The sequence below is a fragment of the Protopterus annectens genome, chromosome 3.part0, assembly GCF_019279795.1.
Source record: "Protopterus annectens isolate FY-2018-M chromosome 3.part0, PAN1.0, whole genome shotgun sequence".
NCBI classification, from domain to species: domain Eukaryota; kingdom Metazoa; phylum Chordata; order Ceratodontiformes; family Protopteridae; genus Protopterus; species Protopterus annectens.
Window position 1 is genome coordinate 463,782,532 of NC_056731.1, and position 27,338 is coordinate 463,809,869.

At 46.3% G+C, this 27,338-nt stretch overlaps 1 protein-coding gene across 1 annotated transcript in view; it reads left to right on the forward strand.

Annotated features, from left to right (window-relative positions):
• Positions 1 to 27,338, forward strand: part of TRIO (trio Rho guanine nucleotide exchange factor) — a 5,137,669-nt gene that overhangs the window by 2,815,984 nt on the left and 2,294,347 nt on the right. Inside the window, exon 34 of the mRNA XM_044065600.1 lies at positions 13,487 to 13,730. Coding sequence (XP_043921535.1) covers positions 13,487 to 13,730 — 244 coding nt within the window. The remainder of the gene's footprint in view (positions 1 to 13,486; positions 13,731 to 27,338) is intronic.

Sequence of the window (27,338 nt, forward strand, 5' to 3'; positions counted from 1 at the left end):
AAGGGCACTGTCGAGGACATCCGGACCCCGGTCCCGGCCACGGCTCCATCCCGCACTCCATTGCAGTTGGGCCAGGCCCCCACCAGCCGGTCCCAGGGACAGCCCGCCTCGATGTCCCAAGTGGTTCCCTTGGAACATCCAACTGCTGAAGAGTACTCCTCGGACAGCCCCGATGAAGTACCTCGGGCGTAAGTGCAAAGGAGGCACATGGACTCCCTGAGTCCGTCACTGAAGACACAGACTTGGATGAAGGGAAGGCTCCCTAGGTCACCCCTGAGGGCGTCTCATTTGGAGACATCATGGAGATGTTAAGGATCAGGGGGTGGTCTGCCCCAAGGCTTCTTCGGACGAGTCTGTGTTCTTGGAGGCATTCGAGGCGGGCCCTTCTACCTCTTGGGTGTCCCCTCCTGCTGACCCCCTGGTGGATCTTATTTCCATCAGGGCGTGGAAGGATCCGGACACCATTGAGCCTATCCCTAAGCGCCCGGACCGCATTCTTTCCCCTCCGTCGGACCGCACCCACTGGAATAAGGGTCCCCCAGTAGATGCCATGATGATGGCTGCAGCCACGAAGAGGGAATTGGCCCAGGAGAGTCCCTCCATGCATCCTCCGGGCAAGGAGTCCCTCTCAATGGATTGCATTGGGAAGCGAGTTTTTAGTTCAGCAACCTTCTCCTTGAGAGCGCTGAACTACATGGCACATGTCATTAGGATGCAGCGAGATCTGATTAAAGAATACGCTGCATCTCCCCCGGAGTCCATCTCGAGTGAGGATAAACAGGTTTACTCCACCCGAATGGCCACTCTCAGATCAGTTTCCAATACATCTATGCGGCTGCTTTCTCATGCTACTGAGGGAGCCGCTAGAGCCAGCGGAGCAGGCCTAGTCATGAGGCGACAGGCCTGGCTCCGCCATTGTGATTTTGCAGAGCCCTTCAAGGCGACCTTCGCGAATGCCCCCTTCGATGGTTCTGCCTTGTTTGGCAAGACTGTTCGCGAGACATTAGTCCAGAGCGAAAAGGACGGGAAGACGCTGTCTGCCGTCGGAGTCCGCTTCTCAGCTCCCCAGAGGTCCTTCTCTAAGAACCAAAAGGGACAGAAGAAGATGTGGTTCTGGAAGTCGCAGCAGTCCCAACCTGCTCCGGACAACCAGTCCTTCCGTGGCAGAGGAGGACGGGGAGGTCGTCGTGCTAGAGGCAGGGGGGCTCCTGGCAACTTTGGGTCCAGAGAACCTTTCTCTGATAGACCCACGCAGCAGCCCTGAAGGGTTGCCCGGCTGTCCGTCTCTGGAGGCAGTCGGGGCGGTTTCGAGGCACCTGACTTCTTGGGAGTCCATAACAACAGACAGTTGGGTGCTTCGAGTCATATCCAGAGGATATTCAATTCCCCTATTCAAGGTTCCCAAATCTCGCAGCCTCCCAGATGTTCCACCCGACCAAGGAGGCGGCAGCTGTCGAAATCGAACAGCTGCTAGAAAAAAGAGCTATCCAGCGTGTCCCCCGAGATCAAACCGGATTAGGGTTTTACTCCAGGTTCTTTTGGTGCCAAAGAAGGCGGGGGACTTAAGACCAATCTTAGACCTTTCCCAGCTGAACCTGTCAGTAACCAAGCAAGCGTTCGGATGGTCACCCTGCAATCTATACTTCCCCTCTTGAGGGAGAGCGACTGGATGTGCTCCATAGACCTCAAGGACGCGTACTACCACATTCGGATGGACAGACGATCCAGGAGGTTTCTTCGCTTCCGGCTGGGAGCCAGTCATTATCAGTTCAGGGTCCTCCCCTTTGGTCTCACCTCAGCCCCCAGGGTGTTTACCAAGGTGCTAGCGGTGGTAGCGGCCCACCTGAGGCTCCAGGGATTACAGGTCTTTCCGTACCTGGACGACTGGCTCCTGGCGGCATCATCAAGGCATCTTCTGTGCTCAGCCAGGGATTACTTTCTTCAACTAGCACCAAGGCTGGGCATCACGATCAACTGGGAGAAATCTTTACTGAACCCCACACAAGTTATAGATTTCATAGGAGGAAGACTAAACACCAGATCAATGCGAGCCTTCCTCACCCCAGACCGTATTGCCAGCCTGAAGTGTCATGTGACAGCGATCCTGCAACCATCTCCAACTGCAGCTTCGGTCCTGAGGGCCCTAGGTTCTATGGCGGCAGCTATTCCGCTTCTCATTCATGCCCGTTTACGCATGCGGGTTCTTCAATGGACCCTTCAGGTTCAGTGGTCCCCTCTTTATTCTTCTCTAAACGCTCCGATTGCGGTCAGCAGAGCGTGCAGGGACTCCCTTCTTTGGTGGCTTCTTTCTCCAGAGCCCCTGGCAGGGAGACTCTTTTGCGCTGCATTTCCCCGAGCCACAGTGACCACGGACGCTTCTTGCCTCGGGTGGGGGGGGGCATTCTGCGGGAAAGATTGTCCAAGGCACGTGGAATCCCACAGAGACGTCATTGCATATAAATGTCCTGGAAATGAGGGCGGTGCTCCTAGCGTTGCAAGCACTTCACCACGTTCTTCCTTCAGGGACTATTGCGATTCAGACAGACAACATGTCGGTAGTCTGGTATATCAACAAACAGGGAGGAACCAGGTCTTAACCCCTTTGTCGAGAGGCCATGAGAGTCTGGGAATGGGCAATTTCCACCAAACGCTTTCTGGTAGCAACGCACATTCCGGGAAAGTCCAACATCCTTGCGGACAAGCTCAGTCGCACCATCCTTTCTCCACACGAGTGGTCTCTCAATCCTCAAGTAGCGAAGAAGATTTTTGCCGTTTGGGGCAACCCTGTTGCGATCTTTTGCCTCTCCCTCAAACGCCAAATCGACAATTTCTTCGCTCTGCTTCCCCACCAGGGAGTTCGAGATGCTCTGGTGCATGCTTGGCCTCCCGGTCTCCTTTATGCCTACCCTCCACTTCCTCTGATGCAGAGGCTTCTGCAGAAAGCCAACAGTTTGGGGAGCAGAATGATTCTCATTGCCCCATTCTGGCCTCGACAGCCTTGGTTCCCCTTCGTATGGTCTCACAAAATCAATCCACCCTGGATTCTGGATCCAATTGGGATCTCATCTCCCACCCTCTGGGAATGTCAGTTCCCAATCTGCGGACCCTGAAGTTGACAGCTTGGCTGCTCCGGTTCCATCCTTAATTAGGACTCCCGGTATCTCATCACCGGTCAAGGCCATTTTAGTGGCAGCTCATAAACCTTCCACCAGGCAGGTTTATCGGAGTAAATGGAAGAGATTCTCTATATGGGCAGTACAGAGAACTTTGGATCCTTTCTCGGCACCTATGTCAGCGGTGCTGGATTTTCTAACAGACCTCTTTCATCAAGGGGCTAGTTCTTCCACGATTAAGGTACAATTGGCAGCTATCTCGCATTATCACATTGGTCATGACACAGCTCCCCTTATGGCGAAATTATGCAAAACATTTCTCAAAGGAGTTTTTGTTGAGGCCTCCAGTCAAGGAGGTTGTACCACCCTGGGACTTGTCTTTAGTTCTGCAAGCCCCTTACTGCTCCTCCCTTGAGCCTGCAGCTTCTACTGATTTAAAGTACCTTTCCTGGAAGACTGCCTTCCTGGTAGCTATCACTTCAGCCAGAAGAGTGTCTGAGCTTCAGGCTCTGTCGTCAAGCCGCCTTACCTTTCTTTCTTCCCTGATAGGGTGTGCCTCAGGACCAATCCTTCTTTTCTTCCGAAGGTCTCTTCTGAATCCAATATTAACCAGTCAATCAATTTACCTGTGTTTTTCCCAAGTACTCAAACAAAGGAGAATACAAATTGCATTCCTTGGATGTTCATAGACAATTACGTTTTTATATTAACAGAACAGCTGGCCACAGGAAATCAGATCAGCTGTTCGTCTCCTTTGCTAAATTTGCTCTGGGTAAAGCAGTATCTAAAGTCACACTATCTAAGTGGATTGCTAATTGTATTCTGCAGGCATATGACACTTCAGGTAGACCTGCTCCTCAGAGGGTTACGGCTCATTCTACTAGGGCAGTTTCCACGTCAGCCGCCTTTAAGTCCCGTGTATCATTGGATGATATCTGCTTGGCAGCTACTTGGGCCTCACCTCATACTTTTATTTCTCATTACAAGGTGGATGTTGTTTCTAGAGGAAGAGCATCCTTTGGCTCAGCGGTGCTCCGAAACATCCTTCCATGACGGCCAAGATTCAGGTAGCTAGGGACTCTGTCCCACAGGTTGCAGACGAATGAAGTCTGCCTACTTCAGATTTAGAAGTTATGTACTCACCATAACGTTCCATCTGAGTAGGTGACTTCATTCGGATGCAACCATCCCTCCATCCCCCTGACCTTTATAGAGCGAGTATTTATGCTGTTTTAGTGTACTGTTGTCAGTATTTTGAGGCAAACTCAATCTGAGGTCAGTCAGGGCTTGGCAAGGGGTTATGGGTAAGAGGGAGGAGCTAGGAGCTCGGAGCCTAAGCTTTTGAATTGCCGGCTCGGATCCGAGGTCGGATCCGATACCCACAGGTTGCATCCGAATGAAGTCACCTACTCAGATGGAACGTTATGGTGAGTACATAACTTCTAATTATGTACCCACCATAGTAGTGTCTGTGTTCTCTTTTCATCCTTCCTCAGTTTGTCCTCCCTCTATTTCCCCTGCCATTGCTATAAGTTACTGTTATGGTTTCCTGGTATGACCTGGAGGTATGCCCTTGTCTCCCCCCCCCCCCCCAACTGAGCTGCAGACACTTTGCTTTCATGTTTCTAGACTCTTCTTACTGTCTACAGTCTGTTTTTCAATATATTGATATAAAGCGGCAAACTCAGTCTGAGGTTTGGAGGGGATTATTGGCAAGGGGAGGAGCTTGAGCTATGGATCCAAAGACTTGAGTATTGGCCAAAGTTGGATACGGAGTCGGATGTGTAACCCAGTTGTTGAGGAAGGACAAAAACAGACAGCACAGTTGCATAGTTATGGTGAGTACATAACTTTTGTTTATGGTAAATTTACTTGCCATAACTTAATATGTTTATGGACATGTGGTTGTATGAACCATCAGCAGTTTGGTTTGCCCAAAGTAGAAACGTGTAAAAGCTATGCTGCAGCACCGTGTGGCAATGAATCTTTCTGTGATGGTTTTTCAAGAGGAGAGTAAGTTGAGAGACTTGCCTCCAGAAGCAACTGTCATAACACTGGTTGTGTTGAAACAGACTGCTAGCTTATGAAGCCTTCTTTTGAGCCGAACAGTCTAGCATGTAGGTAGAAAGATATAAATACCAAGGAAATGCCAGTAGGCAAAGCAGTACATTTTAAAATGTGGAAAGAAAGGGGGAACATTCTGAAGAATTAAGTAATGTTATATGCAAGAAAATGTAGTTTTTAACATAGCTGCTGGCAGTAAAAATGTTTTGCCTTTCGATGATTTCTAAGCAACATGTTAATAAAACTGTACTGATGCAGTGTGGTAACATTATTGCTAGACGGTTAGTCTTTTACCCACTGCTAATATGTGCATGCATGTTAATTTTGCATCTATACACAGACAGTGGCATGCAGTTAGTGCTTACTGATAATAAATATAAGATAGTTATTTGCTAAAGACTTCACCATAAATAATACAGACAGACAATATTCAAAGCAAGTGGACTCCATATTCCTCCTACTGTATAAGGTCAATAGTATGCAGAAGTAGCATGCCTAAAGTTGCTATATTGCTGCTTAATGCTAAGTATTGTTTTTGGTCACTGGGATAGTCTGACTGGGTCAGAGTCCATTTTCATTGGAGGCCCGGGGAGAAAATATTCACATATAAAAGTACATTTTTTTGTAGTAATAGTAAAAATCACAGGAATACTGTTTTCAGAATGTACAAGAAATGGTTTAAAAATGATTATAGCACAGCTCAAAGACAGATATGCACCGATATAGAGCATAAACAATTTAATTTATATAACTAGAGAGACAGTGGAAGAATAATATGGAAAAGTTAATACTGTATGGTAGATAAAAATTGAGGGCAAACGTGAATGAACAGGCTTCATAACTTTGTCTTAGCAGGATACCTGAAATGTCTTAATGTCGTTCCAAAGCTGTTAAACATCCTCTCGGCCAAACGGGGAAAAAAGTGTCTGTGACTTCAGATGATAGATATTAAAATATTGAGTGACACAAGGTGGCGCTTGAGTGTTTATACCAGTAGTTTTAAGAAAGTTACCGAGCTGCTCGTTGCTTTAGTGTTAAAGGCACACAACCTTAAAAGTAATATGAATTATTTAGTGTGTCTGGCAAAGGTTAAGGTACTGTAGAGTAAGGGTCATCTGACAGAAAATTATCTGCAGATTGCAAATCAGAAAATAAGAGAGTACTTGGTTAATATGCATGAGTTTAGAAAGATTGCTGTTAAGCAACCTATTTTTTGCAGAGAAGGCATTCCTACTGAGATTTCATAAGTAGGGCCATGAAAGAATTTGCATTCCCCAATGAAATAATAAGGGTAATTAAGAGGCTGTATGAAGGATCAGAGGCAAGAAGTAAAGTGGGGGGCCACTGTGAACAGACACAGTACATCATGTAATAGAATGCCTCTCTTCATCTTCCTCCAGCAACTTTCCTTTTTCCTGACAGCCAGCTGGAGTGCTTGTTTTGCATCAGCTTCCTCAGAGCATCACTTTGCACACAGCTCTTTACCACTTACCTTTAGGCTCCAGCACAGCAAACCAATGAGACTGAAGATAATGCCAGTCACAGAGAAGCAGTTCCTTCATTTATACTTTAAATCGTAGTACTCTAAGAAAGTTATGGGTGAATCCCAAGCATATGCAGAGAGTAGATACTGGATACCACTGCATGAGTTCAGGAAAAAACTTGGACATGCTGTTAGCTGGATTACAGACGCAGTGTTTGGAGTGTGTTAAGTATGGTTGCTGCAGTAAATCCTTTTACAGTAAGTTGCCCACCTTGTCAGGTGACCTGCTGGTGGCCATAGAAGTAGTTTCTGAGCCCAGCACTTCAAACCTAATATGTGAGTTAGTGTCCTCTGGAAAAACCTCGTTTAAAAGTTTATGCTCCCGTTCAGTCAAGAAGAGCTGTCTTCCCGTCAATCCCACTGATTTTCATCTCATTGCAAAGTGCCCATAAGAAAGGCTACAGCAAATTCTTGTCTCCAAGTGGTGACTGAGAGGGGTATGGTTTTAAGTTTCTGAGGTGCTTTGTGGTAAAATAAGTTGTTCCAGCTGTAGCTAAGGGAGTTCTCCACAACTGAGACAACAGCTGGCCTCACCCGTTAGACTTTCTGCAGTTGTATAGCTTTGATCTCCCTTGACGTTCTGTCAGGGGTGTCAGAGGTGTTTGAAGCTGTCAGGAATTTTCTCTGTCTGGGGGAAAATGTGCCCATTGTTTCCCCTGACATTTAGCCTACAGGTCTTATTGAAGTATTGCATGCACTTGTGTGATTTATGCCTCAGTTATTCCATGATCATGAATATGCACGATCAGCTGTTTCTTCTACCATGGCATTATTATGGCCAGGATTGTGATTTGTCACAAGCATGACTTTGATTATCGATTTACATTTTGTCATTTATATGTGCAAGTGTGACTGAAACTGCAAGAATGCTTAGTGTCCCATTTTTCTTTAGAAACATTTTTTTTTTGTGATTCTGTAGTTTTACATGATTGAAGTATATTTTATAGGCAATTTCCAATGGGTCTTTGCCTAGACAAAGTTTGATTACCTGTTAACATGGTAATAATAAATTGGGTAATGTGGTGTCAGAGGAAACATTGCCAAGTACAGGGATTTTTTCATTATTTAAAAAAAAAAAACAAAAAAAAAACAGGGCTTGCATTTCCAGGGAGAATTTGAACAATTCAGGAGTTGAAGGCTTTAGCATACCTATTTCCATTGGGTTAGGCATTCCCCTCACCCTACTGGCAAGCTTAGCAACCTAGACACCAGAACAGCAGCTGAAGGGAAGGGGGGGGGTCTGTTTGGTTTTTGACAGCTCATCTTCTGTGAGATGTGGATTGGGCAGTCCTTCTACTGTAACTTTCCCATCTGAAGTAGTTAACTTCATTTGTCCATCAACCTGTGGGTATTGGATCCGAGCCAGCAGCTTCAAACAGCTAAGATCCGAGCTCCAAGCTCCTCCCCTTACCCATAATCCCCTGCCATCCCTCTCTGACCTCAGATTTCATTTGCCGCGGTTGACTCAACAGATTTGAACGAGTTCCAGGCGTGGAAATTGGTCGTTCTGTGAGAAAAATATTTCTTTTCTAATTTTTCTGTAGTGTTAATTTTGCTTGTTGTTGTGTGTGTTGCCCTGGTATTAAAAACCCTTTAGTCTTTAATATTGTTATCCTGCTAATTTTTAGTGTAGTTCATTCCTCCCCGTGTGTGTGAAGGCGTGTGTGTTGGGCCTTGCGTTGTTTTTAGTTTAACTGTCTGAGGCCCCAAAAACCTTTTTCTCTAAATGCACAGTGTGTGGCCATAAGCTATCCCTGGTGGATGGCCACACTCGGTGTGTTATTTGCCTTGGGGTTGACCACCTTTCCTCAGGCTGCACTATTTGTGCAGCCTTCAACCCCAGGGCTCTAAAGGACAGGAGGTCGAAGCTGATTCTGGCAGGACCTTTGCCCCCGGATTCGGCTTCTACCTCCTCTCACTTGACGGCACCTGCCGCAGTCGCGGCAGTGCCCCATTTTACACCTGCTCCACTGGCTGGGACTCAACCTCCCAACTTAGGCCAGGAGGGGAGGGATGCTAGGCGGGAGAAGAAGAAAGAAAGACACCACAAGCGGCGGGCCGAATCTTCCTCCTTGACTCCACCGGCTAAACAAGCTGCTTCTCCCAGGGTTTCCGGGCCTTCTCCTTCCCGGCTCAATTCACCTCGCTTCTCCCCAGAGTCGGAGGAGGAGACCTGGTCGCCTTCGAGGTCATCGAGGCAGCACTCCCGGCTCGCCTTGATGGCCTCCTCTAGGTCCACCCGAAGCTTGTCCGATGCAGATATGGACCGGATGATGCATAGGTTCCTCCAGGCCCAGCTGCAGATGGGAGTGCTCATGCCTCCCACCCTCCGGGGGGGGGGGATCGACCCCCTTTTTCACCCCGATTGCTCCTTTTCCGACCCACTTCCGGGGTTCGGAGCATTCAGATCCGGGTTGCATTGGAGCCGGGGGAGGTTTGGTGCTGATAGTGCTTCGTACTTTGGCTCCGACCGCACCCTCGAGTTTGTCGGGTCCCTTTTCGGATCCGAGCTCTCGGAGCCGAGAGCTGAGCTTCGGATCCGGAGGGGTCAGTGTGACTTCGGCTCCGTCTCGGTCGGAGCATACTAGCCCTTCAGATCCAATTGCTTCGGTGCCGGCCCTGATCCACACATCGGATCCGAGGGGGCTGCTCTCGGATCCTAGAGAGAGCAGTTCTCCCTCTGTGTTCGATGTAGTGGAGAGGGTATTGTCAAGGGATTCCAGGCCCCATGCTCCGACTACGGATCAACCCTGCACACTCTCTCAGACAGGCCTACCTTCCATCACCCGGCCCCAGGGACAGCCTGCGCGTACGTCCCAGGTGGTTCCCTTAGAGGAACAAGATGTGGTTGGTGAGGCCTCTTTGGACAGCCCCCCCCCCCTCCCGAGGAGGTCCCTCACAAACGTAAGTACAAGAGGAGGCACTTGGACTCACCTGAGTCTTTGACAGAAGACACAGACTTAGAGGAAGGGGAAGGTTCCCCAAGGTCACCCCCCGAGGACGTCTCCTTCGAAGACATTATGGAAATGCTTCGAATTAGAGGGGGGTGGTCAGCCCAAAAGCCTTCCTCGGATGAGTCTGTGTTCCTGGTGGCGTTTGATGCAGGTCCATCTACCTCTTGGGTGTCCCCTCCCGCCGACCCCCTGGTAGATCTCATCACTACCAGGCATGGAAGGAACCGGACACTGTTGAGCCCATTCCAAAGAGACAGGATAAATTCCTTAGCCCCCCCCCCCACACACACACACACTAATAGGGCAGTATGGAGCAAGGGTGCTCCTGTAGATGCCATGTTGGTGGCAGCTGCCACCAAGAGGGACCTGGCCTAGGAGAGTTCCTCAGTCCATCCTCCCGACAAGGAATCTTGGACGATGGACCACCTGGGGAAGCGGATTTTCGCTTCAGCTACCTTCGCGATAAGGTCGCTGAACTATATGGCACACGTCATACGACTCCAGCAGGATCTCATCAAGGAATACGCCGGGTCGCCCCCAGAGTCCATGTCGACTGAGGATAAGAAGGTGTTCTCAGCTCGAATGGCCACTCTCAAGTCCATCTCGAACACTTCTATGCGGCTCCTCTCCCATGCTACGGAAGGAGCCGCTGGAGCTAGTGGAGCGGGCGTTGTTTTGAGACTACATGCTTGGCTCCGCCTCTGCGACTTTGCGGAACCCTTCAAGGCGTCCTTCGCAAATGCCCCTTTTGATGGCTCTTCATAGGAGCCAGATTAGACACAAACCTATTGAGAGTCTTCTTAACTCCAGACCGGATTCGTACCCTAAAGCTCCACGTACTGGCCCTTTTACAATCCTCGGCTCCTCCAGTGGAATTGGTTCTGAGGGCTCTAGGTTCCATGGCAGCCACGATCAATCTGCTACCTTTAGCGCGCTTGAACATGAGGGTACTACAATGGACCCTGTGCAGGTTCAATGGTCCATCCTGCTATGCCCACTGAGTTCACCCATCCCCCTCAGCAGGGCTTGCAGGAATTCCCTGCTCTGGTGGCTCTAATCACCGGACCTCCAGATAGGGTGCCCCTTTTCTATGTCCCCGCCTCTAACCACGGTGACCACGAATGCTTCTCGCCTAGGGTGGGGGGGGGGCACTGTATGGGCAGAACCGTCCAAGGCACGTGGATCCATTCAGAGACCTTATTTCATATCAATGTCCTAGAGATGAGAGCGGTGCTTTTGGCATTGCAAGCACTCCAAGCCCTTCTTTCCTTAGGGACAGTTGCAATTCAGACAGACAACATGTCAGTAGTCTGGTATATCAACAAACAGGGGGGAACCAGATCCTACCCACTTTGTCGAGAGGCCATGAGAGTTTGGGAATGGGCGATCTCCACCAACCGCTTTCTCATAGCGACGCATATTCCGGGTCGGACGAACATCTTGGCAAACAGGCTGAGTCTAACCATCCTCTCGCCGTACGAGTGGTCTCTGAACCCCAGAATAGCGAAGCAAATCTTCCTCAAATGGGGTCAACCTTGTTGCGATCTCTTCGCGTCTCCTTCGAATGCAAAGTGCAGCGACTACTTCGCTCTAATTCCCCCACCAAGGGAATCCCCCAGAGACACTCTGGTGCATGTTTGGCCATCCAGTCTACTTTATGCTTATCCTCCTCTTCCCCTAATGCTGAAATTCTTGCAGAAAGCCCATTGGTTGGTGAGCAGAGTAATCCTCATATCCCATTCTGGCCTCATCAAACATGGTTTCCATGTCTATGGTCTCATCTAGTGAATCCTCCATGGATTCTAGATCCCACCCCGGATCTGATCTCCCACCCACTGGGTTTACCAACTCGAACCTGAACAACCTCAAGCTCACAGCTTGGCTGATCCAGTTCCAGTAATAGTTAGGACTCCCGGTATCTCGTCCCCTGTTAAGGCTATTTTAGTGGCCGCTCATAAACCACCTATGAGAAAGGTTTATAACAGCAAATGGAAACGCTTTACTATCTGGGTGAAGCATAGAAATTTGGATCCCTTTACAGCTCCCATACCAGCGGTGTTAGAATTTTTGTTGACCTTATTCGACCAAGGCGCTAGCTCTTCCACGGTCAAAGTCCAGTTAGCTGCAATTTGCCATTATCATGTGGGAAGTGACCTCTGTTTCTTAGCATCTTCCAAATTATGTAAGACTTTCTTAAAAGGCACCTTCCTCTTAAGGCCTCCAGTAAAAGATGCAGTGCCTCCTTGGGATTTAACTCTTGTTCTCCAGTCCTTGACCGGCCCTCCGTTTGAACCCGCAGCCTCTGTGGATCTGAAATACTTATCTTAGAAGACTGCCTTTCTCATCGCAATCACTTCGGCTAGAAGGGTTTCGGAGCTTCAAGCCCTTTGTGCCAAACCACCGTACTTGGTCTTCCATAAAGATAGAGTTCCTTCAGGACCAATCCCTCCTTTCTACCCAAAGTTGCTTCTGAGCCCAATATTAACCAATCTATTAATCTACCAGTTTTCTTTCCAAATTATCAAAACAAGGGTTAATACAAATTACATTCTCTGGACGTACATAGGCAATTGAGATCCTACTTGCACAGGACCGCTGAACATAGGCAATCTGAGCAACTCTTTTTATCCTTTGCAAGACCCTCTTTGGGCAAACCAGTATCAAAAGTTACATTGTCCAGATGGATTTCCCAATGTATACTTCTTGCATATAAGAATTCTGGTAGACCTGAACCTGAAAGAGTCCACGCTCATTCTACCCGATTGATTTCTACCTCTGCTGCCTTTTGTTCCAGAGTGTCCTTGGGCGACATTTGTTCAGCAGCCACTTGGGCTTCATCCCATACTTTCATTAACCATTACAAGTTGGATCTAATTTCCAGAGGGAGAGCATCCTTCGGCTCTACAGTGCTCCGGAATATCCTTCCATGAGGACCCCCCCCAAGTTTGGGTAGCTGGGGACAGGTTGATTAACAAATGAAGTTAACTACTTCAGATAAAGAAGTTATGTACTCACCATAACGTTCCATCTGAGTAGGTAAACTTCATTTGTCAGCAACCAACCCCCCTCCATCCCCCTAACCTGTAGTGCGTCCTAGTAGGATTCCTTGTCCTTTTCTCCGGATAACACCAGGTTAGGAGTTGCAGGTGATCCTTTGTTGTAATATGCTGTTTTACTATAGCAAACTCGATTTGAGGTCAGAGATGGATGGCAGGGGATTTAGGGGTAAGGGGAGGAGCTTGGAGCTTAGCTGTTTGAAGCTGCCGGCTCGGATCCGATATGGATCCGATACCCACAGGTTGCTGACAAATGAAGTTTACCTACTCAGATGGAACGTTATGGTGAGTACATAACTTCTTTTTCTTTGGTACTCAATGAAGGAGCTTATTGAATGCTTATAAAGGGAAAAGGCCACCACCGTAAATGTGTTGTTTACACAAAGGTGCATTCCAGGCATTGCATTTTTAGAACCGTTGTATCCTTACAGCTCAATCTGAGTTTGATGAGTAAAACTAAAGGCCACATCCTGCAGTATGACTTTGTACTTTTCTCTTCCTCTTATTTTTTTTGTCCATCACTACAAGTCAGTGGGTTTGGTGAGTTGGGTTATTGGTGAGGTAGTGGTTTAAAGTTCAGTAGCTTGGTGCACAGTGGAAGGGAAAATAGATGAAGTGACACCTTGTAGCACACACGTATTTTTTTTCTTTAGGAGGTGTAGCACAAAGTAAAAGTGCCCAACTTAGTGGGACTTTTGAGTGTCTTGTGTTTAACACATTAAAAATTCACTAACAAAAGTTTTTTTCTACCCTCAGCTTTCTGGTGGCTGTGAGTTAACTGTGGTCATCCATGATTTTCTTGCAACCAACAGCAATGAGCTAACTATACATCGAGGACAGACAGTTGAAGTACTGGAGCGGTCACAAGACAAGCCTGATTGGTGTTTGGTGCGGACCACTGATCGCTCACCTGCAGCTGAAGGAATGGTACCGTGTAGCTCTCTGTGTATTGCTCATTCTAGGAGCAGTATGGAAATGGAGGGTATTTTCAATCACAGAGGTAAGAGCTTGTTTAGCTTGGCCAAGTGCATTGGCATTGTGAAACTGGAAAGGGAAAAGATTCAAGTTTACACGTTTGTGTGTGGTGTGCATGCGTATGCATGTTGTATTTGTGCACATTAAAATACTCTTGATACATGTTATTGAATGTCAATTTCTGAGTGACTGAACAAACAATATTTTTGCTTGCACATACATAATCCTATAATGTCAGTCATGTAGAATGGCAGCTTATGTTTTATACTTCAGTAATACATTTTTTTTATTGTTAAGTTGCTAGTGTTCATTGCTGCAGGATTGTGGCCATACTCTGAATTCTGATGTACGTGTAGTGTGATGATCCATATCATGTCCTGGAGGTATTGATGCTTTTCAAAGGTTATTTTAGTGGATTGTTTGGAGTTGCCATTTTAAATTAGCATGAAACTTGCAGGTTATTACATAAGGAGCAGTTTCCAAGATTAACAGAAGATAGTTACTCTAAATGCTAATATTACAGAACTGAAAAAAGTAGTGAGCAGTATTTGTCAGAGTTCTTGAACAGGTGTCAGTGGTGAAGTTGGGACATCAGTAACTGGCTAGTAAATACACTGTCTGGATACGAGTAAAGAAGAAATTTGGAAAAACAAAGAAAATCAATCAGAAAAGTGAAGAGAAAACACAACGTGGGAAGGATTCTACAGCTGTTCAGCAAAAAGTTCAAGCTTCATCTTTGGTTCAAGACATGACGTCCAGTAATTTAAAGGAAAAAAATAAACCAAATGTACACAGAGGTCATTAAGTAAAATGAAACATTGAAGCAATATATCATTTCAAACAATAAAAGTCTGGAAAAAATAGGAGACACTTTAAGTAGCCGTGAACTGATAAAGCTACAAAAATCAGAGGCTGACATGAAGAAAAAAAACTGTCACTGTTTTTCAAGAAGAGCGGTTTAAAAAAAATAGAGTTAGAAGACATTGTGTGCAGAGAAGCCATGACATTTTCTGCTGTACCAGAGAAACTGGCAGGAGCAGACTATTAATTTTAAGAAAGCCCAAATAAGCAACTGAACTGGTATCCCGTAGCAGAATTTGTTAATTCAAAGGGCATGTCGAGTGTATGCTCCAAACATAGCCATGAGAAAGCAATTAATACCTATATTAGTAAAGATGCAGTCATACCAACAGAAAGGGTTGATCCTGACAAAATTGTGGCAGAAGAGCAGAGTGCATGTTCATCGTGTTTCACTGTTGCAGACCTAACCAATTGGGTTATCCGGCTCCCGGTAGCCCTCGATTAGTCAGAATACCAAAGGTAAGTAAAAATGACGTCGGCTGTCATCAGTTGCAAAGGACGTCAGGGCGTCCGATACAAAAGGAGTCTGCCGACGTCACTTCCTCAGTCTTCCTTGCCATGGAACCCGAAGCAGAAGAATTTCTTGCACGAGTGCTGGTCGGCAGTTTACCTTCTTTGTTTCAGACTACAAAGTTGAAGTCAACTACAGCTAAGTACCCCGTTGGGGATCCTCTTTTCTTGCCTTAACGAATGTCAGAAAAGGTTAATAATTGTCTTACCTGTGGAAAGCAGTTTCCCCATAGAGATTTTCATTCCTATTGTATTTGTTTAGGCCTTGACCACGACGTTCGTAATTGTGAGCTTTGTGCTTCCTTTAATCTGCATACTATTCGTCGTCGGGCTAAGCTTTTAGCTAAGCATTTTGGAGTTTGGCCTAAGGTTGTTGGTATGGCATCCACTGGTCTTCAGGCTTTGGATAGCCCCAAGAAGCGTAAAGATAAGGACGCGACAGACTTCCGAAGGTCAACTCCTCGGTTGATGTTAGGTTGGTCATCCGTCATGTGGTAGCCAGTGAGGCGCCTTTGCAGCCCGCAGATTTTCATCGGCAGACCTCGACTGACACCATTTCAGAGGCCCCTAGGCCTCTGGCGTCCATTTTGCCTTCTGACCTTCTGCCTGTTGCCTCTTCAGCTGGATCCGGAGCCGCGAAGCTAACTCCGGTGTCCGAGACCTCCATTCTTCACTCTGACAGCAAGCTCATACCGACGACTTCAGCTGCAAGTTTGGCGGTTGCCAGGCCTCCCGAGTCCTTTAGACTTGCAGGTAAATCTTCCAGTCGTAATCCTGTGAAGAAGCAGGCTGCAGTTTCCCCTCACTCCCCTCATTCTCAAATGGTTAAAATGGCTGATGACCTTTTGACTCTTATTTAGGGGATCACAGCCTCCTTCAAAAAGAGGTAGGGATGTCTCTCCTGAGGCTTTGTCCTTTTCAGGTTCTGATACTTCTAGCATTTCTGTTGATGAAGAAGAGGTTTCACAAGCTTTCTCTCCTTTTGAGGATTCAGACACAGAGGAGTCCATCCATTCTGCTTCTCCTCCAGAAGATTTCTCTTTTGGTGATACTTTAAATACTCTCAGGGAACATTTTAAATGGGAAAGTCAGGATTACCCCCTTTCTAAGAAAAGGATTAGGGAGTTTTTGGATTTGCCTCAGCATAAGCCTTTGGCTATTCCACCTGTGTTGGAAGTGGTTGATGTTTTTCTGGAAAATTCCTTGACTCCAAATTCGGTTCCTCCTGCTCCCAGGAAACCTGACAGATACTGTAGAGTCCCCGATTCTCATTTGGTTCTTTTCAGGAATCCGTTGGCTGATCCAGAGGTTATTTCTCAAGGCTCTAAAGGAGTTAAGGCCACTGTTACTAGAAATCCTGTTCCTTCTGACAGGGAATCCAGGAACCTTGATAGGTGGGGTAAAAGGTTTATACCTCTGCCACGCTTGCTATTATATTTACTAATTGTCTTTTTCATATGCTGAAGTACCAGCAGCACACCTTGGAAGCTGTTAAATCTAGGATAGCAGGTGTGCTTCAGTTGGCAGAGAGTAAGGATATGCAGGATTTGCTGACTTCTGTCAGTCTAGTCAATAAGCATTCATTACATTGTGGTTTTGACATTCTAGAAGCCTCCTGTAGGGCTACAGCTACTGGCTCTGTTAATAGAAGGCACGCTTGGCTCAGGGAGCAGCCCCTACCAGAGCCTGTTAAGGCTAAGCTTTTTGATGTACCTTTGCATAAGGACAGTCTTTTTGGCAGCAAAGCAGAGGAAGTGCTCAAGAGATGCAAGACAAGGCCAAGTCTATGCAAACAGACTTTCTGCAAGTTCAGCCTCCTCGCTTTAGCAGGAATTACCTTTCTAAGAGTTGGATTTTCCCTGATACCAGCAGACAGAGCCGTTCTAGGTCTAGAGGTTACAAATCATCTAGGGGACAGGTGGCTACCTGTCAAAGGTCTAAGCGTTGGCAGGCTTCCTCTTCCAAGGCGGGAAGTTCTAAGCCTGCATCTCGATCTAAACATTGTCTAGGGCTGTCCAACTTCTGCCTGTTCTTGCTTGCCCGGAGAGTCCTTTAGGGGGAAGGTTGGCTCTTTTTACAAATGTTTGGGCCTCCATCACGGACGGCAAATGGGTACTCAGAACTGTATCCCTAGGTCACAAGTTTTCTTTCCACACCTTTCCAGTACCCAAAGGATTCCCGGCCGCTCCTCCAAACCAAAGGGCAGAAGTAGAAAAGCAAATTTTGTCTGTTACATCTGGGAGCAATAGAATCACTTCCTGCTCAGCAGGTAGGCCAGGGTTTCTATTCCATACTTGTCTTAGTTCCAAAAAAAAAGAAGGTACCTGGCATCCTATTCTAGATCTAGCCATCCTGAACTCTTTCTTGATAATTTCAAAGTTCAAAATGCTCACTTTGCATCAGTTACTGACAATGTTAGAAAAGGATTCCTGGCTGGTAACATTGGATCTCAAAGAAGCTTATCTACACATCCCTATCAGGGAAAGGTGCAGGCAATACCTTCATTTCAGGGTGGACAAGCAACATTATCAATTGTGTGCTGCCCTTTGGCTTATCTACTGCCCCCAGAGTTTTCACAAAGTGCCTGGCTCCAGTCATTGCTTTTTGCAGGCAAAAGAAAATTCAGGTTTATCCTTACTTGGACGATTGTCTAATTCGAGCAAATTCTCAGAAACAGCTGTTAAAGGATCTAGAATTTGTAGAGAGACTTCTCTCTTCCCTGGGTTATACTCTCAACGTGAAAAAATCAAAAATGGTGCCATCCAAAGAGATAACATTCATGGGAGCGAGTCTGAACACAGCCGCCCAGATTATATAGCTCACCCAGGAGAAGCAGACAGCTCTTTCAGTTTACTTCAAGGACTTGGCAAGCCTGTCCCAGCTCCCTGCAAGGAAATACCTGCAAGCTCTGGGATTCATGGCCTCTTGCATTCTCATGATTCTATATGCAAAACTGCATATGAGGAAGTTGCAGTGGTACTTCTAGAACACTTGGTGTCAACACACACAGGACATGGATGTGATAATTCCTCTGCTTCCATGTCTGCGGACAGAGTTTATGTGGTGGGCAACAGCCTGTCTACAGAACAAAGGCATGCCTTTTCGCCTGCCCCTGGCCACTCAAGTTCTTACCGCAGACGAATCGGATTACGCCTGGGGAGCTCACCTGGATGGCAGATGCATACAGGGAAGTTAGAATGCCCAGCAGATGCACCTGCACATAAATTTAAAGGAGCTGATGGTAGTTCAGCAGGTTTTACTAGATTTTAACCATATTCTTTCTCCAGGGAACCTTCTTGTCAGGACAGACAACACCACAGTCTTGTGGTACATCAACAAGCAGGGAGGGACTCATTCTTACCTCCTGTGCAGACAGAGCATGAGTCTTTGGTCCATAGCAGTATCCCTGGGCCTGCATCTCCTAGCTCTGTTTCTTTCAGGAAGGCTCAGTCTTTTGGCAGACCAATTGAGCAGACAGACTTTGGATCTTCATGAGTGACAGCTAAACAGAGCAGTTTTTTACAGCATTATTCAATGCCGGGGCACTCCTCAAGTGGATCTCTTCTACCTATTTTTTTGCACCAGACAGCATCACAGCAGAGCCTGGAGAAGTGGATGCTTTGTCCTTCACTTGGACGCTACTGTCAGTTTATGCCTTCTCTCTTCTTCCCAGAGTATTACTGAAGATCAGGGATGAACGACCAAGGACTATTCTCATGGCTCTGGACTGGCCCAGGCAGCATTGGTATCCACTGTTTCGCAGTCTTTCCCAGTTTCCTCCTTGGCATCTTCCTCTGAAGCCAGATTTTTTTGGTTCAGGAAAGGGGAAACATTCTACATCCTCATCTTCAGTCTCTGCATTTGGCAGCTTGGCTTATTATATGACTCCATCCCTTTCCCAGCAGGTGGTTGACGTGCTGAGGGAGGCCAGGAGGCCTAGTACTAGGAAGTCTTATGCTGGCAAATGGGAAAGATTCTCTCTTTGGATGCAGGCTAGAGGGGAATCGTCTTCTCAGCCTACCCTTCCTCTGATCCTGGAATACCTGGCTGATTTGCTTCAGGGTGGTCTTTCTTTTTCTTTTATCAAGATCCATGCTTCAGCCATTTCTGCTCATTGTTCTTTTGAACAACCCATTTTCTCTCTTCTGATGAAAATGTTTCTCAGAGGTGCTTGCAACTTAAAAACCTCCCAGAAGGGCACCTACTCCAGACTGGTATCTTAAGTTTGTTCTAGAGAAACTCCTTCTTCCTCCTTTTGAGCCAGCTGCTCCTGCAGATTTAAAGTTTCTCTCGTGGGAGACTGCCTTCCTCTTGGCTATAACTTCAGCAAGGAGGGTTTTGGAGCTGCATGCTTTGATGGCTGTGGAGCCTTTTCTTATTTTCCATGCAGATAGGGTCTCTCTGAGAACCAACCCCTCCTTTATGCCTAAGGTGGTTTCTAGCCTGACTCTTAATCAGTCCATACACCTTCCTACCTTATTTCCTAATCCTCGAAGTAGAGGCGAGAGGATCTTGCATTCTCTTGATGTGCATAGACCACTCAGGTTTTACCCTGACAGGACTAAAGACCTTCGTAAATCAGCACAGCTATTTGTCAGCTTTGCCCCTGGACCCCAGGGCAAGGCTATTTCTAAGCAAACCATTTCTAAATGGGATTGCTCATTATATTACTTTTTGTTATTCCTTTCATGGCAAGGTTCCTCCTCAAGGGGTTAGGACCCACTCAACTAGAGCAGCTTCCACTTCTGCAGCCTTTTTAAGGGGTGTCCCTACTAAAGACATTTTGGAGGCTGCCACGTGGTCTTCTGTTCACACTTTTACAAAACATTATAATTTGCCTTTGTTTTCTAGAGCCAGGGTAGGGTTTGCCACTGCTGTTCTGCAGGGCATTATCTCCAATCCTTGATTCTGTTGGTTCCTCCTTCCTTTTCTTTGGGTTTTGGTAATCAACCCATTAGTTAGGACTGCAACAGTGAAACACAATGAACATAGTACAGTTGTGTACACTTACATAAATGTAGATGTTCAGTGTTAGTCCTGCTTTACCTCCCTCCTTCCTCCTTTTCTCTTTTCCTAAGGTACATGCTAATTTTGGTTTAAGCCTTGTTTTCTGGTGTCTTCTGACAGTTATGGCAAGAAAGACTGAGGAAATGACGTTGGCTGTTATTCACTGTACGACAGGCAGAAGAGAATCAAATTTATCCCAGCAGTCAAGGAATGTCACGTGGAAGTTTAGATTCATGCTGCTGTCTCCAGCTGTCTTCAAAGTGTTTTTTCCCCCCTCTGAAGGATCGGAGTAAGTTTTGATTCAGAATAGGCTAAAGAGAAAAAAAAAACGTTTATCCAACAAAAAGTGAGTCATCACGTTTAATGGGATTCTGGTTCTCATTCTTCTGATGGTAAGATTCATAGAGAGAATTTGCCAGTGAAACGTTTTCCAGTGTTCCAAAAGGAAAATACTTGAAACAGAAAATAGCACAGGAGTTAAATAGAAGTAGTAGTACCTTGGACTGGAACCAGAGTCTGGTGTTGGAAGATGATGATGAACTGGAAGAAGAACAGCAATGCTGCAATTAGTGAATAAATGGAAGACTGTAAAGCATCTTATCTTACTTGTGGAATATGGTTTTGCCAGAAAACATGGCTGAAAACTTTGGACTTTTGTTGTCTTTGTTAAACTTGGGGATGGACCTATAAAGAGGGGTATATACTTTAATCATTAATGTTTAGGAGGACACTAGAAGCGGGGTACTAACTGTGAATAAATCATTTTTTTATGTTCTTAATGTTTCACTGTTGCAGTCCTTAATCCCTGCCGTGAAAGCCTTTGGCTGGCCTGATTACCAGAGAAAGAAATCATAGGCGTTTACTAGGCTAATGGCCCTGGGGCCCTTACAAACCTAGATAGAGTTTATCTCACGAAAGAAACCTCAGTCAGCACCTGTCACCCCTGTCAATGAGCGACACAGGGGGAACCCCTGGGACAAGTTTGTGGTTTCCCATCCACTCATCAAGTCTGCGCTTGAAGAGCATCAGTGAGGTGCTCTGTTTGACATGTATGGGAAGTCAGTTTCCAGAGACTGGGCAGCTTGTGGGAGACAAATCTCTCTCTCCAGCAGGTTTTATTAATGTCACATATTTGGTTCTGGTCTTTTGAGCAGGTAGACGTGAAGAGTTAGTCTTTTGGATATGAAGCATCTCTCTCTCCTCCATTGGCTGCCAGACGTCCTGACTGACTTCAGTACACTTGGATATATAGAGAGTCAGCTGACGTCATGATATCAGTCTTTCTTGCTGTTGAAGGCAGAAGCATTGCTTCAGTGCATCAGTCAGACTACACCAGAGAGAAGTCGTATGAAAGCTAAGTACCCTGTTGGGGAACACACTTTTTTTTTTGGTTCCACTCATGTCAGTTAAGGTTAACAGTTGTCTCCGGTGTGGTAAGAAGATTCCACTCCGCAACTTCCATTGCTTTGCATTACCTGTTTAGGCCCAGATCACGATGTACCGAACTGTAAAAATCGATAATTCTATACTCTACCGTACTTAGCTGGAAACACTGTATGCAATGAGACTGAGAAAAGAAAGTCTTTATCTGTTAATTACCCAAGCTGAAGCTGAACAGGTGCCAGTCTCTCCTTTATGGCCCAAGTCTTGTGCACTTTTCAGAATGAATTCTCCAAACACTGTAGTTCATTCAGTAAGGCTTTATTAGATGTTCACAATATCCGAATATTGTTTTCATTAACAATATTGATAAACAATTGGTGTTCAAAGTTACTGCACGTCATATTCTGATTGTCCTGAACAACGTAAAGTAACAGTCTTTGTGTGACTTGTCTTCTGTACTCAGACTCGAGTGTCTGTCATCTTCTCTGAGGTAATAAGTCTAATGAACTTACAAACCTTAACTAAACTGCTGTCCTGAACACAACATATTATATTGTTTCAGTCCAGTAATTTTCCTTATTTGCATTTTCTAACCTTGGTCTCAGGCTTTGTCTTGTTTGTGCAGCATTCCATTAAAGAACATTCTGTAGCTAGCAAGATTGTATCTTTCACTTGAGAAAACAACATTCTGTTCTCACATTTTGTTTATCTTTTCTTTCTACTTAACTGTTTTTTATGCATAAATAAAACTCAATTTATTTTACCCTTTAGCCTGTCTAATGTCTAATAATTACTTTAAAATGGAAGTCCCTAACCTAACAGGGAGTACACTTTTATTTTGGTTCCACTCATGTAAGAAGGTTAACAGTGGTCTCCGTTGTGATAAGCAGATTCCACTCCAAGACTTCCATTTGTTTTGTTTTACCTGTTTAGGCCCAGATCACGATGTGCCTAACTGCCATTTCTGTGCCCGTTTCAACTCTAGGACTGTTAGGTCTAGGGCCATTGTCATAGCTAGGCACCTTAATGTTGCATTTAGTTGTCAGCATCCAATGGTGCCCGCCAGTCGTTCCAAGGCTAAGCTCCCCAAGTGCGAGAGGAACAAAAAAATAAATAAAAATAAGAGACCCAAGCTTAGGTCCTTGGATGACCATTTTTCTCCATCAGCCAGTCCTCCAGGGCTCATGGTCACTGAAGAAGGCGAGGCACTTTCGCAGCCCCCTTCCTCAGCCAGGTGGTGGCACAGGCATCTGTTGAGCCCAGTTCGGAGTTCCTACATTCTGTCAGGGCTCTCAGCTTCTAAATAGGCCTTAGCATTTAAAGGGACAAGGGGGAAACTGTAAGTAAAACAATTTTGTTCATTTTAGTATTTTTATAAAACATATGATACAAACTGCATGTTATACTACAGTAAAACGGTTTTGTGAAGTGTGTAGTCAGACATATTTTAAATGTGAGTGGAGTCTTTTCAGTAGCTGTTGTATGTGTTAAAGATAAAGTAAGCAAGTACGTTTTTAGTTGTAAGAAGTATAGGTTTTACAGTATAACAAGAGAAAAGCAAGTTAATGCTCATATGCTGTGGTTTTGTGCTGCTGGGGTGGGTGTGTGGTATAAGTACACCTGTTGTATTATATGTACAATTAGAAAAATTCCTCCCTTTCTTTTACAAGGGTAACTGTCTAGATCACTACCTTTGGCTTAAGCTGTAAACGTGTTTTTGTAAGCATGTAGGCCTTAGACATATGACAAAATAATGAAAGCTATGAAAATGCTAAGCTTCTTTCACCTCCAAAGATATTGTTTGTTTTCGTTTGTCAAATGTTCAGTGGAGTCAAGTTGTCTGCAGCTGAAGGCAGCTGTGTATTCTTTTTCTTAGTGAAATTTACAGACTTGTTGCTGGGTACATTTCTATGGAGATGGGCTGTCTGCAGGTGCAGGCAGTTACACTTGAGAATTTTGAGTGTTTCTTGCTGAGGGAAATGCAAAATTTAAAGTTACAATGGCAAGCAGTTCAGTGAAAAAATTAAGTCTGAAATTATGGAAAGTGAGTAAGACATAATAAACTCCTTATTACTTTAATGCATTTAATAGAACAGTGTGCAGTTTAGTTTCATTTAAAGATAGCCAGTGCACTTTTTCTTAGGACTAAAATGTAATTTTTTTGAAAGCCAGTAAGCTGTTTTTTCATATCTGGTTATGTGAAGAGAGATAAGAAAAGAACATAAAGTAATCAGTGTAAGTGGGAGCTCAAGCTGTAGCATGTCTTTTAGCATGGGTAATCTTAAAACTGAAGTTGCTAATCTTCTTCCTATTCATCACTGATGGGTTCGGTTCCAAGCTCACGGAACCGAGTCGGCCTTGTACCAAGCTTGCGTGCACCAAAAACTCTCGAGCTAAGCTGCTACCCACAATGCCCTTTACTCAGTTACCCCAGATCTTGTTTGCCGCGCAGCCATATAGCAGCGTTTCACTGAGCTCTCCAGATAAGTGATTTATCTTATACATTTACAAGTTTTTGTAAAAGTTTTTTCTCGTTTATAGTTTGTTCTTTGATATCTGTATATTCTCAGCTCTACCCACAGGTATCTCTATCGTACCATTGTTGGTATCTTTGAACTTTCTACCCTTGTGGTATTTTAGTACCATTGTTGGTATTTCCTCTCTCTCTACTTCATTTCCTCCACTTTCCTCATTATTTCCATTTTGTGTGAGAGTGTGTTCTGTTATGTCTGAGAAGGGAACTACTTAAATACTGCTCTTCTTGCAGTGGTAAACTTCCAAATAGCGACCTTCATGAAGAGTGTGTGTACTGTTTGGGGGTTCCGCATTTGTCGGCGAAACCCCCGTGTGATATTTGTGCTAGCTTCAGTCAGCGGACGCTGAATGAATGTCGGAATAAATTGATTTTGAAGGGCCTGCTTGCTTTGCCTTTTTCGGAGGCTATTTCTGCGATGGAGGTCTCATCCTGTCCTTCTGTGGACAAGAAACGTCTTCATTCAGACCCCTCTTCACCGGCTGGTGACTGAGATAAGTCATAAGCACAAGGCCCAAAAGTCTTCCTTAGAGCACCGTACTGCCTCCTCTGTTCCGACTACATCAGTTCCAAGCTCGGCTCCAGCGAAGATTACAGAGTTCGCATCGTTGGCGCCTACCCAGGCACCGACTACCTCGGTGCCATCGACTACCTCGGTTCAGATCAGTTTCTCTCCGTCTCGGTACCGTCACCTACTTCTGCTCCGATGTCGGTTCTGACAACTTTCGAGCCATTTTTGACATCCACCCCTGTTGTGACTAAGACTCCGAGCCCATTCTTGGCTCCAACCATACTGTTGTTGCCAGTTTCTAAATTGGAATCACTGGTGCCGTTCTTTGTTACACCACGGACCCGATACTCGTCGTCTGTGGACCCATTTTCCGGGCAAGCCTGCAGCACCTTTTTGGCCCGGCCTGATTCCCCCTCAGGGGCATTGGTGAGATCCACCAAGAGCCTTTCAGAATTAGATGTGGTGCGCCTTTTTGACTAGCTGCTGACCTTCAGGGGAATTTCAAATTTGCCTAGACCCTATCCCACTCTAGGCTTTGGGTCTATTACTCCAGCGACCCTTACATACTTTCCTCCCTTGGATCTCTCGGTTCCAAGGCTCATATATCTGTTTTCTAGAGGACCCCCTTATTCAGCTCAGACAACAACGGTGTCTTTGGCCCTGAGGCCCTTTTGGGTGTCGATTCCATCAGAACCCACCCTCCCTCAATATTCATGCTTGGGGTGTGGAACCTCCGGTTCTGGAATTGGTTCCGACTGTTTTGTTGGTCCCAACTTCGTATCCGAGGGTGACTACCGCTCCGAGTTTGCTTGAGGTTCCGTCCCCAGGGGTGGACCGAGTGGAGCGAGGTGTGACCCTGTTCTGATTTTATCTTTTTCAGTTCTGGGCTCCCACTCCTCTTCAGGTGGGCCCGCTTTCTGGGTGATGGAATCCTCCTACATTGGTTAACCCTCAGTTCCTTCTGAACTGCAGCTGTCAAAGGCCACCCCCACCCCCAAGGACTCTTGAGAGCACAAGGCCCAGGAAACCCCTGTCCAGGGTATTTCCCTTTCTGAGTCTTTTTTTGGATGCTCCCACTGAAGGACTCCCTCGGAAATGGGTGTGTAAGAAACACATGGACTCCCCAGAGAAGTCCCTCATGGAAGATACAGACTACGATAATGGGGAAGGATCCCCGTGGTCACTCCCTGACTATGTCTCCTTTGGAGACATCATGGAAATCTTGAAACAGAGGGGTGACTGGAAGCCCTCCAATCCTTCCTCGGAGGAATCTGTATTCCTGCAGGCCTTTCTCTCTTGGTCCTCTACTTCTTGGGTGACCCCCCCCCCCCAATCCCCCCCCCGCCGATGAGTTGGTTAAGTTCATTGTGCAGTGGGCATGGAAGAACCTGGACTCCTTTGAGGCCATACCCAGGAGATCAGACCAAGGTACTCTCCCCTCCAGAGGATCAACCCCATTGGTCTAGAGGTTTGCCAGTGGACGCTGTGGTGGTGGCGGCAGCCACGAAAAAGAACCTTGCAGAAGAGAGTTCTGCTGTTCACCTGCCCAGCAGAGAGTCCTGGGCAGTGGACAGGTTAGGGAAATGAGTTTTTGCATCAGCGACCTTTGCAGTTAGGTCTCTGAACTCTTTGGCACATTTTACGAAGCCCCATTGAGAGCTTATCTCCGAACTCTCCGGAACCCTCGTGGGCCAAGTATCGGATGGAGCAAGAGATAAAGTTGCTTCCTAACTTGCTACCCTAGATTCAGTATCCAATTCATCCATGAGGTTGCTGTCACACATAACCGAATGAGCAGCTAGAGCTGCGGGTGCAGGCGTAGACATGAGACGTCACGCCTGGATGCGCATTTGTGACCTCGCAGACTCCTTCAAGTCTTCCTTTTTAAATGCCCCTATCGAACCATCAGCTCTGTTCGGTGCTAAGGTCAAGGATACATTAGCCAGGTGCAAGCAAGATGGGAAGACCTTGTCTGCCATTGGCCTACGCTTTTCGAAATCTCAGTGTTCCTTCTCCAGGAATCAGAGGAGCGGGAAGATGTGGCACAAGAAGTCTCGAGGTCCTTTCCGAGTCGCATGTGGTGAGGACTCCTCCAGAGGCAGAGGAGGTTCCAATAATAGATGATGCCTCTTTCGGAGCAGAGGGCGTCTCTGGAACCAGGGCTGCAGAGATTCCTTCTCGGGTAGACTGTATCAGCGCTCCTGAGGCGCTGCCCGATTGCTTTCCTCTGGAACAAGTCGTGGCACGTTTTTCTCTGCACCAAGCTGCCTGGCTCTTAAAAAGGATCAGTGGGTGCAGAGAATCATTACCAGAGGCTACCATATTCCCCTAATATCTTATCCAAGACCTCCAAAATCCCTTCCCGATGTTCCACCCAGTCAAAGGAAGGAGGCAGCTTCCGAAATACGTAAGCTATGTCAAAAACGAGCCATCCAACAGGTCCCCCCTGTCAGTGCGGATCAGGGTTCTACTCAAGATTCTTTTTGGTGCCAAAGAAAACAGGGGACTAGAGGCCCATTCTGGATCTCAGCCAACTAAACAAATTGGTAGTTCAGACCAAATTTCGCATGGTCACGATTCAAACCATTCTTCCCTTTCTGCGCGAGGGTGTGTGGATGTGCTCATTAGATTTCCGGCATGCGTTTTACTATATCAAGATGGACAAGTGCTCCAGGAGCCTCCTTCACTTCTGGTTGGGAGCCAGTCACTACCAATTCAGAGCCCTGCCTTTCGGTTTGTCGACGGCCCCCAGAGTGTTCACGTAATGCCTTGCAGTGATAACAGCTCATGTGAGACTTCAGGGATTCCAGGTGTTTCCATACCTAGAC